This window comes from Egretta garzetta, unplaced genomic scaffold, assembly GCF_000687185.1.
Source record: "Egretta garzetta isolate BGI_Z169 unplaced genomic scaffold, ASM68718v1 scaffold258, whole genome shotgun sequence".
Lineage (NCBI taxonomy): Eukaryota > Metazoa > Chordata > Aves > Pelecaniformes > Ardeidae > Egretta > Egretta garzetta.
The window spans coordinates 488,156-501,989 of NW_009260413.1; the positions used below are offsets into that span (position 1 = coordinate 488,156).

At 37.7% G+C, this 13,834-nt stretch overlaps 1 protein-coding gene across 1 annotated transcript in view; it reads right to left on the reverse strand.

Annotated features, from left to right (window-relative positions):
• The window catches only part of INPP4B (inositol polyphosphate-4-phosphatase type II B), a 213,434-nt gene that overhangs the window by 50,082 nt on the left and 149,518 nt on the right, over nucleotides 1-13,834 (reverse strand). The window contains 4 exon segments of the mRNA XM_035899207.1: nucleotides 3,232-3,328; nucleotides 3,768-3,784; nucleotides 4,367-4,494; nucleotides 5,476-5,648. Of these exon segments, the coding sequence (XP_035755100.1) occupies nucleotides 3,232-3,328; nucleotides 3,768-3,784; nucleotides 4,367-4,494; nucleotides 5,476-5,648 (415 nt within the window).

Sequence of the window (13,834 nt, forward strand, 5' to 3'; positions counted from 1 at the left end):
TTGTGTATGTCTAATTGGCCGAGCAGGTAACTAGCCATTTCCTCTTGGATCATGGGAGCTTTGTTCTGCTCCCTGTCCCTGTCTTCTGGCTCAGGAAGCTGGGTACCCAGGGAACAGCTGACCTTACTCTTAAAGACTGAGGCAAAGAAGGCATTGAATACCTCAGCCTTATCCTCATCCTTTGTCACTACGGAAAGGATGGAGATTCTCCTTGGCTCTTCTTTTGTTGTTAATGTATTTATAGAAACATTTTTTATTATGTTTCACAGAATTGGCCAATTTAAGTTCTACCTGGACTTTAGCCCTTCTAATTTTTTCTCTGCAGGACTTCACAATATCCTGTAGTCCTCCTGAGATGGCTGCCACCCATAGCAGCACTCCAGTTATGTGAGTTGTCCCACCACATTTCTGTGATGGCAACTATACCATAGCTTTCCTGCTGCACAATGGCTTCTAATTCCTCCTGGTTGTTGCCCATGCTGCGAGCATTGGTATAGATGCAATTTCATTGGACTAATGATCCCGCCAGTCTTCCGAGAGGAGAAGTCTTAATTCCTAAGTGACCAATCACAGCTGTTACTAAACCATCAATAACCTTTGGATCTTTTCTATCACTTGGATTACTATCCACTACTTCCTCTGAGGTGACAGACCAAATTGAAATTACTGAAATCTGGAGGACTTGTTTGACATTAATTTACAAAAAAATCATACAGGTCCTATGCTTGTACTAAAACAAGAAACATTAATACAGCAGTACATTTTATCACCACATAATTTCTCTTTTTTATGGTTAGACAGTGCAGAGATATCAGGTGATTTTGGCATGAGATGGGTAAGGCGGTTACTACATTTTCCAATGAGAAGGGAAAATCAGTACATAGTTTTTAACTTCTAGTGACCCCTCAGGAAAACAGGGTGGAGAAATCTAGCATGTTTAAGAGAGTAAATAATAAATCACCACCTCTTTCAGAATGAATTGTATACGTTTAGGTATTAAATATTTAAATGTATATGATTTCACTAAAATAGGACTGCTTAAGAATATCCCTTTTTGATTTTATTTGCCTTATTCTCTAATATTTATTATCATCAGATATGAAGATAGACAAACACTTGCAGTCCTGTTAGAAGGCTTCTAAAAATTACCCCCATGCAGCTGCGGGCCCTGCAGCTACTTGCAGTTGGCTGAAATCACACACCCTTAGTTCATTGTAATAAACACAAACCAAGTCATTTACATGCACCTTTGCTTTGCTTTGTAACAGAAAAAAAAATGCTCACGTGGTCAGTCACTGCATTTCAGCTGGGAGGTGCTTTACCCAGCTCTTCTTTCAGCTAAGTGACAACTTTTTAGATCACTTCAATGTGGCTGTAAGTGCTAGTCTGATCATGGGCTTCACTGAAAACATGGAATCAAAGCCTGTGATGCCTTGAAGTTCATGTGCACAATCAACTACATTTTATCAAAGAATCTTATAAAAGTTGTTTTTCCTATAATAACAGGCCCTGAGTGCCTGAACAGAACTTCACTGCACCTGGATAGTCGGGGTCAGCCACCCACACCAGCGGGTTAGCTCACTGCTAGTCGATGCCGCGCTCTATGGATTGATTTGTTTGTGTACACAGAATCTCAGTCTTAACCACTTCCCTAGGAAAACAATGACAAGTGACTACTCCAACTTTGCAAGATAAATATTTGTAGCTTAATTTTCTGTCTTGCCTTCCTACAGTTTTTTAGTCTCATTTTATTGAGCCACACCATGTAACAACCAAACCGATCTAAAAAATGTGGGGTTTTTAAACATTAATTAGAAAATAACTAGGTTTTCCACTGTCTTCTCTTCTTATGGTTCACTTCCAATGCTGTCTGATAGGAGCTGTCTCATCACAGCTCTAATAGGAATAGGTCTCCTCCACATAAGCCTTAAAAGATTTATTTTTTTTTTGTCTGATACCGATTCCATCCCATGAATACCTGCCAGTAAGTACAGTACAGCAATCACAGGCAGTACCTCTTCTTCCTAAAGACTGACTACTCCATCAATCCAGAATGCCTGAGGCAGCTTAAAGCTCGAGTCTCTTTCAAACCCAGGACCTCCTAGTGTGACAGTTCAGTGTGCTGCAGTAATGGCAGTGAGCCAGTAAATGTAGCTGCTGGATTTTTCAAGATTTTTGACTGCTGTGATTTACAAAGGATGTATTTTTTCTGTTTTATCTACACACCATAATTATTCTTAATTACTCCCTATGTGTTGCCTATCATACTCCGGCCTTCCTGCTATTTATTTCAATCCTTTCTCAGAAGACCCATAGGATGAGAGTGAATCATCCAGAATAATTAAGTAAATCAGTGGTGAAAGCCCCCTTCAGAGGAAACATATCTTTTCTAAAAGTTGCTGCTTTTAGCTGAATTTAATTTACAGTCATCTTAAGAATAATGATACTATTAAGGAAGTGATTTCTGCAAAAGTAAAAACATTTGGAGCTTCAGACTAGAATAATAATGAAGACGAAAAACCCATTCCTCCTGTGTAAAAATCTTGTTAACCCTCTTAGAGCCTCAATTAATGAAGTATTTCAGTTTATGTCCTGATATTCAGCAGTGCTTATGTGAGATGCGTAATGTATCAGTGGGTTTATGCAAGGATTTCTGAAGTTGCCTATGACCTGTGTGCTCTTCAGCAGGTAAGACAGGCTTCATTTTTCAAAAGTGACCACTAAGTTTTGGCATCCAAGTTCTTCAGTTTCCATCTTAAGACAATCAAGGCCTAACTCTTAGAAATGCAATTTCATTTGTCACACTGATACACAAGTTCTCCTCAAGGACAAGGACACCTCAAAACCAAGGTTTATTCCGTTAGAGGCCACTTTTGTAATACTGACCTTGACACTATTTTTCTATTAATTATCTATATATGAAAAATGCAACAGAAACTCTGCACAACCCAGACACTGTTTTGAGTAATTTGTGTTAATACAATTGGAACTTTTAGCTTTTCATCAGGAAAGTAACCCAGAGCCCGTATTACTACTAGCTTTACAAATCCCTACTACCTCATTACATCTCCATTCATCTCATGAAAAGTAAAACTGCTGCACTTTCCATGTAATGGAACTCAGCAACAAGAAAACCATTTTCCAGGGTTTTCATCTGCTTCATATTTCAGGGTTTTCATCCGCTACAGATTAAAACTACATGCCATGGGCTCCAGGAAACAAAGTTCTTACCGCCTGCCAGTTATAACAGGCAAAAAATCTTCTGATTTGGCTTCAATGACTTTAAACATCACTTTCTGCAAATCTGAAATTCCCACAGCCATGTCTTATTAACAGAGTAGACAGATCAGTCACTGAATAGGTTATAGTAAAGCAATATGGGGATTATATTTTCCAGTCTGTGCACCTAAAAATCACAGCTCTAAATCCACATTAAAGTAACCTAAATAAAAGCAGACTGATTTTTTAGAACTGCTGACAATTCTCTGTGGCCTAAATGATAACTAGGAGCATTAAGCACCTTTGAAAATCAGCCTGCTCTGTATGTGCATAGAATAACCTCAGAAAAGCCATTTTTGTCTATTCTGAAAGTGTTTTTAAAGACTGTCCTGCTGATGGAGGACAAAGGTTTTGAGAATAACAACAATGAGTATCATGCAAAAGGGAGCTTGACAGCAGTCTCCAAGTGAGGATCTGCAATTGCCTGTGCATTAAAGAGCTGCAGAAATGCTAAATCCCTCTACTTTGGTCAAAATCTCTAATTTAGGGAAGGATTCCAATAAAACTAGTTCAAAGCATGTTGAAACATACGGCAGTTTCTCCTTCCAAATGTCCTTTTTAATACCTATCAAATGATGGCATCTGTAACAGGCTAGGAATCAAACACTTTTCAAGCTATCTTCACACCACAAACGCTGGCATGGTCAGAGCAGAGGCTGACAGAGTCACTAACTCTTTAGGATCTGCTGTTTGGCTTAGCTTTATAAACCTGCTATTTTGGGTCAGGCCAAATGTCTATACAAATGGAGACAGTTCTTATTAAAACTAAAAATTCCACTAGTTGTACTGACAAGGGAGTCTGCTGTATTTAAGACAATGCAGTTCAGCACTCTGCATGGAATAATTAGCAACTACTGTTCTCAGAGGAACTGAGAATAAAAGAAATTAGTAATTTTTGATGCCGAACCGACAACACAGTATCAATGACTGCAACTGAGCTATTATAGGGAGGCCTACTGTTTCCTAAGGACAATATTTGTTGATTCAATAAGCCAAATTACTGGATGCAGAATAGAGGTTAAAATAAGAAGCCCGTGGGTAAAATTCTGGTCTGGATGCATAAAGAACTTTGTCCCAAGAGCAATACTTACTATATGTACTAAGGAGTCCTTCATATTGCACAAGCAATCCAACAGTATGAAGCTGTTGTAAAAATCCTTGATCATGTAAACCTGTGTGCAACTTAATTATAAACCCACAGACCAATCCAGCGAGCTATAAAGGCAATGAAAAAAAATGTGAAATTAAAAAATGTACTGTTACAGTTAAAATGAGGCTTGCTATCATTATACACAGCAGAAGTAGTATTTAGATATTTGAGAGAACAGCATAGATATTTCTGTTTAGTGACTACATACATAATTTCATATTAATATATTATGCAGGCATTTTTTAGCAGTGAAATACTCCCTTATTTTACATTAGATAAGCTTCATTTGTTTTGTGGGGTTGTGTGTTATTTACATTGACATAAGTGAGACCACAACCTCCCTTGGCAGGCTATAAACACATAAGGCTGTGAATTATGATGGATTTGAAAGCAGTTAGACACCTAATGTAACTGAATCTCCTTGGCAGTTGCACCCTAACTCCTTAATTATATTAGGAAAAACATGTAATTTAAAGAGAAAAATCTATCTGGAAAAACATGATCTACAGGGGAAGATCAAAAGAACTTCAGTTATTTACCAAGAGAAGACAAGTCTGAGAAGACACATGCTAATAGTCTTCAAACACATAAAATACTGCTACAAACTGAAAACAAATAATCTGTTCTTCATTTCCAAGGTGACCAGGAGAAAAAAATATCTAGCTTGAAGAGCAGCAAGGAATATTCAATGCTAGACTTGAGAACTTCACCTACAGGTAAGGATACTTGGCATATAATCTAAGACGACTAAAAATAGCTTTATGGATCCTTCTTTGTGCAAAAGGGAGATTAGGTAACCTTTTCCAGTCCATTGCAGACCTTATTCTCTGACTCAGCGATACAGTTACTATGGATTTCCATTTACTATTAATTTCTCTATCACATAATGAAAATATTTAAGTGGAAGTAATGGAAAACACGTGAAAAAGTTGTGTTAAATTTGAAGGAGAAAAAAACCCCAGCAAAATATTAAAACACAAACACTGGCATGAATGGTATGCTTAATTATAGCAACAGTGGGAGATAGGTAACACAAGACAACCTACTGCTTGACTAAAGACGATGTCTCTTCTTAGGGTCAGCATCAAACATTGTGGCAAACCACAGGCAAGTTCCTGGAGCAGAACAAACGCCATCGATTGCTTCGCCCTGGTCACCACCTCTCCCATGCAGTCCTTCAGCGTAATCACCAGGGGATAAAGCTGTTCATACCAGTCACCTAGAACAAGACAGACCATCTGTTCCAAAACAGAAAACTTGCAGTGAAAATCCTTTTCAGAACGGAAAGAAGGTTGCAGAGGCTGCATAGATCATCCTACACTTTGAAACGATCCTGCAGCTCTATCCTAACCATGGTGGTACAGCAAACTCCAATGGAGAATACGCTTAGAGGTAGGACTCCAGTTTACCACCAAGACTGGGACTAAATCCTTGGCCCGAATCCAACTGTATCCTGAAACAATGACTTTTTAACAGACCTACCTTCTCTGTAAAACTTGCATTGAAGTGTCATAAACGGAGCATACAGGGATACATATGAAAATTCATTTAGCACAAGATGAATACAGCGGAGATGAAGATCTGTTCTTTCCAGCACTGACAACTTGCTATCTAAACAAACGAAGTACCATCAAAAAAAGGGGGGGAAGAGCCTATATTTAAGAAAAAGTGGGTGCTGGAGGGCAAAACAGAAGAACAGATATCTGGAAGGGTATTATCTGTTTAAAGTATAGCCTGGAAAAATACTAACCTTCAGGTCACATTCCTTTTTCTTTTTAGCTTCTTCCTATATTGTTCTCTTTAAATATTTAGAGATATTGAACTCATTATTTTTTTAGCTACTTCAAGCAGAGAGATTTAGAACTATTTTGTGATCTGTTTTGCTCTGTTAGAATATATGCTAGGAATATCAGAAAAAACAAGCTAGTGAAAGGCTTGAAAAACGTGACTCCTTAATACATTACAAATGAAAGTGATAACTAGGAATGGAGGAAAAATCAGAACAGCTTACTCAAACTTGCCCGATTACCTAAGTTGTTCCTGATTTTTTCAGGATTTAATAAAATCAGACCTGCATTGTAGTTGCATATGGTTTTGCCTACTGCTCTAAGTTGATAGGAAAAAATAACCAACCACCCTCCTTTAGAATCTACATCTCAGTTTCATTGTTATAGTTCAAAATGAAAGAGAAATCAACGCTCCAAAAGAATCTTTCCAAAAATAGGGAGTGTAACTGACTCAATACAGTCCATCGCTGACTCATATTTTCTGTAGATTAGTGTAATTAAGAATCAATGATAATTAAAATCTATTTCATTTTAATTGCAATTAGGTGGAAGATAACATCACACTGTTTCAGGTAAGATTCCGATCCAGGCCAGTGAGACTCCTTAGTACTGAAGAAGTTCCTTAGGCAGGAAGACATAGGTGCCTCTTGCAAAGTCAGTTTGGCTATGTTCCAGAAAAATATGTAAATGAATAAAACTGTAGCCAAGAAGACTGGAGAGAACTTTGAAAGCCAGGAGAAACTGTAAAAAAATAAGGCACAGGAAGGAGGAAGTAGGAGCAAAGATAGAGCAGTTGCAGAGAACAGCTCGGGTTCCTTTGCAAATAAAGTCTTCGTGGTCAGGCAATGTGTGTTTTAACACAGTCATGCATATTTAAGTGTGAGTAATACAGGCTGAAGAACTGTTCCCTGGAAAACAGCAATTATGGAGACAGAGCCATCGTGAACAAAACAGAACATAAGCCATTCCCAGTTTCATGCTCCAGCAAAAAGGAGTGATTTTGTACATGCCATTGACTAAGAGAGTACTGATACACTGCATGCCAAGGTCTGGTGTACACATTTTAAAGGGATTCCTGAAAGAAGTGGAGAGCTTGCAGAGGACAGCTACCAAGATTTAGAGTTTAATCTCCTTAAGCCTTTGAAAAAGGCTGAGCAACAACTTGATTTCCCCTCTTCATGAGGAGAAAATAGCAAGTACTAATGGGGATGTTTGTTCTAGGGAATTAAAGCAAAAGAACCACCAAAGGCCAGAAGCTGCTGTGAGCCAGTGAAATTTAGAAATAAGGTAGACAACAAGGTGTGACATACTGCAAGTCAGAGTAGACAGACCAGACAACCTAAACTCTTCTCTCTAGTCTTAAATTACAGTAATTTATTGAATTAATCAATAAATAAATGCCAAGGAAAGCAACTGCAGCAGAATGAGATTAAAAGATGTAATGCATACTAAACCAGTGAATGGGGCTGTGTGTGATTAGAATAGAGTTTGCTGGCTGCTTCTGACTTGAGCAAATAATGAAAAAGGTCATACCTGGCCACTGTAAAGTAGACCTGAGGGTACAGCTAATAAACATCTGCCCCACTTCATGGGAAAGCAGAGCTGGGTATGGACACAGCCAAGGATCTTGCAAGTACACTGACAGCCAGGGCAAGAGAGAAAAAGCTGAATTTCTAGAACTAGCCACACTTTGTGAACATACTATTACGATTTCAGGTTATGCGGATAGGGCTGAAGAGCTTTACTGACATACTTTTTCCATAAAAGAGGGTGTCACACACTGGCCACAACTCACATAACACTTAGATCTGTTTCTGCTGAGCTGCCACTTAACCAGTCAATCCGCACTGTGTATTTCTGCTTCTTTAGGAACATAACTTTGTACTTGTCCTTACTGAGCTGCATCCTAATATTTCAGTGCTCCATTTCATCAAGATCCATTCTAATCCTGCTCCCATGGTGCTTAAAGCCTCTCCCAGCTTTAAGCATCTGCAAATTTTATAAGCATCATCCATATTTCATAAGCCAAGACAGTAATGAAAATATTGAATAATACTGCACCCAGAACAAATATAAGTGGATTCTACTTCATGCAGCCTTCCAGGTTGGCAGTAAGCAACGGATAACTACCTTCTATTATGATTTTCCAAGTTATTTTGCACACACCTTATAGTAATTTCAAGATCATTTTTTCACAAGGATTTTTGGGGGGAGATCTCTTGTTTGGAATACCAACTTACTAGCATAAGTAATTTTTATCAGTAATAGTTGCATTAAGAAGGAATTCAAAGATTTGAGACACTCAAGGCCATTTTTCCATTAAAGGAGATTCATGCTAAATATATTAAAAATAAATCGTACTGAGTATTTGATGTCCCAAAGATTACAGTGCTTTGCTTACATATGTATTTTGCTTTGTAGAGAACAATCAAAATTATAAATTCATAGGAATCGTTACCCTAATGACTAAGGAAAGATAACTTATTTTATTATAGACTATAAGTAGAATTGTAGTTGCCAAAAGGAAAGATAAAACTATACCCTCATGTGATTAAGTTTTCCATAACAATCATTGCCCCTTCCTTATATACTGAGAATTCTTATTCACAATTAGGCAGGATGTCCAGTCCCCAGAAGGTGGAGCTAGTTAGCAAATCTAAAAGAGGGATTGCATTGCTTCTTGAGAACAGAGTATTTATGAATGGACTAGTATATTCTCATGCTTGTCCTTTTATTTTAAAGCAAGTTTAGTGTGGTAAGATCAAAATAAGAGGTCTATCACAGACAGTGGTCTTGGAAAAGGCAACTCTAGAAAAAAAAAATCTATATAGCTGCTCAATCTTTGGTCTGTTAAAATTGCCATATGTCACTTGCTATGCAGGATATCCTGTTGCAAATACTCCAGCAAGAATATAAATCAGGGTCATTCATTAACAACGCACAAAACTCCAAATATCCATCAGAAGCGCTTATAGCAAATACTACAGCTTTTAAGTTGCTCCTTGACTGAGAAGCACTGTGAAACTGAAGTTTATGAAACAAAAAAGGCATTGTATTTTGAAGTTTAGAAGTAAATGCAGTAGAATTTGGAAAATAAAATTATCTTGCATGCAAAGAAAAAAGATGGAATATTAATGAAATTCATAAAATTCATAAAGAGATATTATTTGCGAAGGGAGCTTTAAATCCTGGTCTAAATTTAGGTTTAGATTATCCTGATCTATCTTGCCATAATGTTGTTGACGTGAGGATATGGCTTGGTTACGAGTCACTGCTTACACATCCAAAAGAGTCTGGGAGAGGTGCAAGATACCCTACAACTCCTCCTTCATGAGAAAACCAGCAATCAGCTCTGAGTCAGTTTTTGCTGTAAAGATGATGCAGGGGGCCAACCATGGCTCAGGACCTCTACTGCTACAGAGACTGACAATAGCTTTGCGCTTGGGGAAGGGTAATATAATAGTATAAATTATTGCTTTTGTGTTTAAAACATGTAAGGACTTACACATGTTTGACACTTCGGGTGTCAAATTTCTTTTAAGTTAAAAGTGCAAGATTTGCATCTTCAACACAGCAGAAAATCCTTTGAAAAAAACTGAAGAATTAACTGAATGAGTAAACATTCAAAAAAGACATTAGGAGCAAGAACATAAGCAACAAGGAGACTACAGGATGACTGGCAGGTCGCTCAAATGGCAAGGGCAGCCTGTCCTGTTTGGAATATTTAGCATCCAAATAAGAGAGTCAAAGCCTACTGATGAAGCAAGGAAATTCAATTAAAAAATCACGCTAGTCTGCCTTTAGAAAGGAAACTAAAACAACGCATAAAAGCCAAACACATTAAAATGGAAAATGGAAGGATGAAATTAAAAGAAGCAGTATCACCACTATGCAGTTAATGCAAGATTAAAACAGAAGAGTATGTGCAGCACACGCACTGAATAAATACTCCACTTCCATTGCTAACAGAGTTGTGGAAGTTCAGTTTATTACAGGATTTGCCCTTTGGTTTCTGGAAAACGCCCTTCAGTCCCATGGTCTCTTAATCAGCACGCCTGCACAAGCAAATGACCTGCGAAGCACCCAACTAGTCATTTCTACATGCTAATACTCAAGTTGCAATATGTCAACCTGCAAGTTAAATTTGACAAACTTTGGCAGAAAAGCAAGCTCCTGCTCTTTTCAAAATCAGACCCACTGAAGTGCTTATTAAAATGCACTGGTAATCAAACAGGAAAAGCCCTAAGGCTTTGGAATAGCACTCCTATCTCCTTTTGCCCTGGCAATGGAGAAAAAAGCCAATTTTGCCACTGCTGTCTGCACCACCTAAAAATCAGTGGAAATCTTTGACGGCTTCAAGTCACCTCAAAATTTAAATGGTATGAAGTTAAAAACTAAACACCCAATTAAAAGCAGAAGAAAGCTTAATGTCATGTTCTTAAAGGAACAGAGGGCCCTAGAAATGTAAGTAACAGCAGCTACACACAGTTTTTTACTGCAGCTAATCACGTATTCCCTTATTACCTGAACATACAAATAACGTGTGATAGGATTGAAATAACAGAGGTCAAACAATGCTAATGAGGAGTTGTCTTGACATCACAAACTGAATGTTACACAAACTCTAAAGTCTTAAGGAAAAAGGCAGGCAAAACCCAAAACAGTAGTAACCACCTCAAAAACAGCTAGTGCAAACAGCATGAACTAATTAACCCACAGAGTCTGAATTTGCATAGAAACATTCTTCTGATTCTTTTTTTTTTAAGGGAGGTTTAAAAACTGACTTAGTAGAGTTCATGTATTCAACTTTGCCCCATAGAAAGGTTGGCTTCCTACTTCTTCATTTTGTTGCTCAGCTCTTGAAGCTCAGTTTAACTCTAGCATGAGAGCTAAGCTCTTTGAGAAAAGGTGAGGTTTTAAGCTCATGATTCTGCAGCATTTCTCCCAGAAACACCAAAAACCTGCATAAGCCTTCCTGGTTTTTCTGCAGTTAATATAATAGCAGTCTACTTTGCACAGTTTTGGTGTCCAGAAGAACAATTCTGAATTCTTGGGGATTTATCATTACATTTTAATCATCTGAGATTTTCTATAATGTCACATGGATTAATAGAGAAAATGGAGACCATCTACTCATACAGATACATGTGTCTCAGCAGCTTTAGTCACAATGGAAACAGAAAAAGAAGGAGATGGCAGGAACAGACATGAAGCTAAGGAAATCTAATATACTCAAAACATAGGAGTAATGGATAAACCTTGCTCTGGAAGTGTTGTGCAACCAAACATTCTGATGTCTTGTTTAAAAAACAGTTTGTTGATTCAGTTAAATTAAATAGTCTCCCTTATACATTTTTAAGCTTCTATCACTAGCCAAACTACTTAGTGAAAGTACTGCTGAAGGGGTTGTCTTCTATGCTGGGCTACATACAGCCCAGTTAAAGACCCTATCAAAAAGAGAAGGATGATACAAAAGTGAGAGGGAAAAGGAAAAAAAAAAAAGTGCAGAAATAGAGTTGATGCAAAGACAGGCTTAAGGGAAAAGGAAAGAAAAACGTCAGGAAAAGGTAGGGAAGAGAAAGTTTTTCAGAAGTGTTTTTGTTTCCTCAAAATAAATAATGTCTGCTATTCAAGCAAACACAAAACAAGGGTGAATTTTTCATCTTCCTGACGAAATGATAACTTACAGTAAAAGCTCTTCTTCTGAAGATGCAAACAAAACCAGAACACAGTTTTATTTCACATTTCTACCAGCATTGCACTGGGAGGGATGCACTGAAAGGATGCAGTGCCCATCCCTAGGGCACTGAAAGACAGAAAGGTTTAATCTTGACTTACAGAGTCCATGTCAGGTATCAAGATCGTTCAAGAAAAATTAACCCACATATGCCTGTAGCAATGTCACTATGAACATATGTTTTACTTCATTCCAGCTAGGAAATACGGCACCATTCCCCAGGTGCTCTTTGCTACCTATACTGAAGTTTACCATCGGCCCAGCAACGTAGTTTATGATTCCATAATTCAACTTCAGGCAAAATCCAGGTGCAATCACACAGCCAACTTAAATTGTTTGAGATAATGTGGTGGATTTTGTATGTAGCAAATCAGGGAGTCCTCCACGGAGCCAGGGGAGGAATGGCTAGGTGATAGTTCTGATAGTGTGGTACAAGGAGCAGATGGAAACAACAGCCGCTTTTAGCGGCACAGCTAAACATGGAGATCTGTCAGGGGCTGTATAAGCATAAGAGCAAACTACTGTGTTTCACTGGCACCTCTAATGCTGCAAGACAGGCTTTCACGTGCTGACTCCCATGGAAAATGAAAAGGCAAAAATAAAAAGAATTTAATGTTGTCAAGTAGTTCTCCAAGGCAAACTGGCCTAGAGTTAAAAGAATAAAAAAAAAAACCCTCTCCTTTAAAATCCATCTACTCTTCCTGATTTATCCTGCAGAGAAACTATAATCCTGCAACTGATGAAACCATAGCATGTTACCTTGGTAACTGATAACTCAAATTCAGTCTTAAGAATACACTCAAAGGTCAGACTGCATGAAAAGTTAGGCTAAGGATGGTATAATTCATGTTGAAAGGTAAGTACAAGAAAAAGGTGCCACCAATACTTCTGATACAAAGATGCCATATAATAAATATAAGCGTGTTGGGAAAATAAGAATAAGATCACATGATGTCAACACTGACATTGTAAATATAAAACTCTTGGGAAGTTCTGAATATATGTTATGCCAACATAGTTATAGGCATATGCTATTGATCAAAACCATCAAATTATTGCCATAACATTTTCCACCATCTAAAATGAACACGTGTGCATTCTTTGACATCCTTTTCATTGTTATATGCTAGAGAAAAGATTTGTATTAAACCAGTCAGGTTCACTAATATAAGCAAATATTTCATCCCATACTTTAAGGCATACTTTTCAATGTTTTGGTCAAAACCTTAGGTATCCCCCATTTCCCTTACAAACAGCAGCACAACTTTTCTTAGGATCAAATCCAGCACTGAAGCAGTTTCAGACTTAAGCGTTGCCCATACATTTGCAGTGTTAATGAAATACATTATGCTTAAATTATGTTATATTATATAAATCACAAGACATGGGATGCTTTTCACATATGCAATGTTTGTGAATTGTATGTAGCATAAAATTCTGTAATTTTAGAAATGTGTCTATGGGTGTAAACACGGTATGATTTTATATCTAGGAAAAAGTTATGGAGCTGTACAACCAGGCTTCAAATATAAAATGGAGCAGAATTAAGGCAGAATTTATAACCCTAAACTTAGAATCTCAACTTCTATGTAGGTGCTTCACAGTGCATCCTCAGGGCTTCATGTCAAACTTGAGAGGAAGATGCAGAGAAAAACAAACATATAAAATCACACTCTCATAGAGAAGTCAAGCGTGAAAAATTCTGGCCCCAAAGGCAATGGTTTTGAAAACCATTAGGCAACCAACTTTGGCACACACCTGGATGGTTCTTCAGAAAGCTCCATCTTTTAAGTAAGTCCTATAAAAGAAAGCAATTTTAAAACATCTCCATTTCTACATGACCTTGAAAGTCCTATGAGGCTGTCAAAGGTACTGCACGAC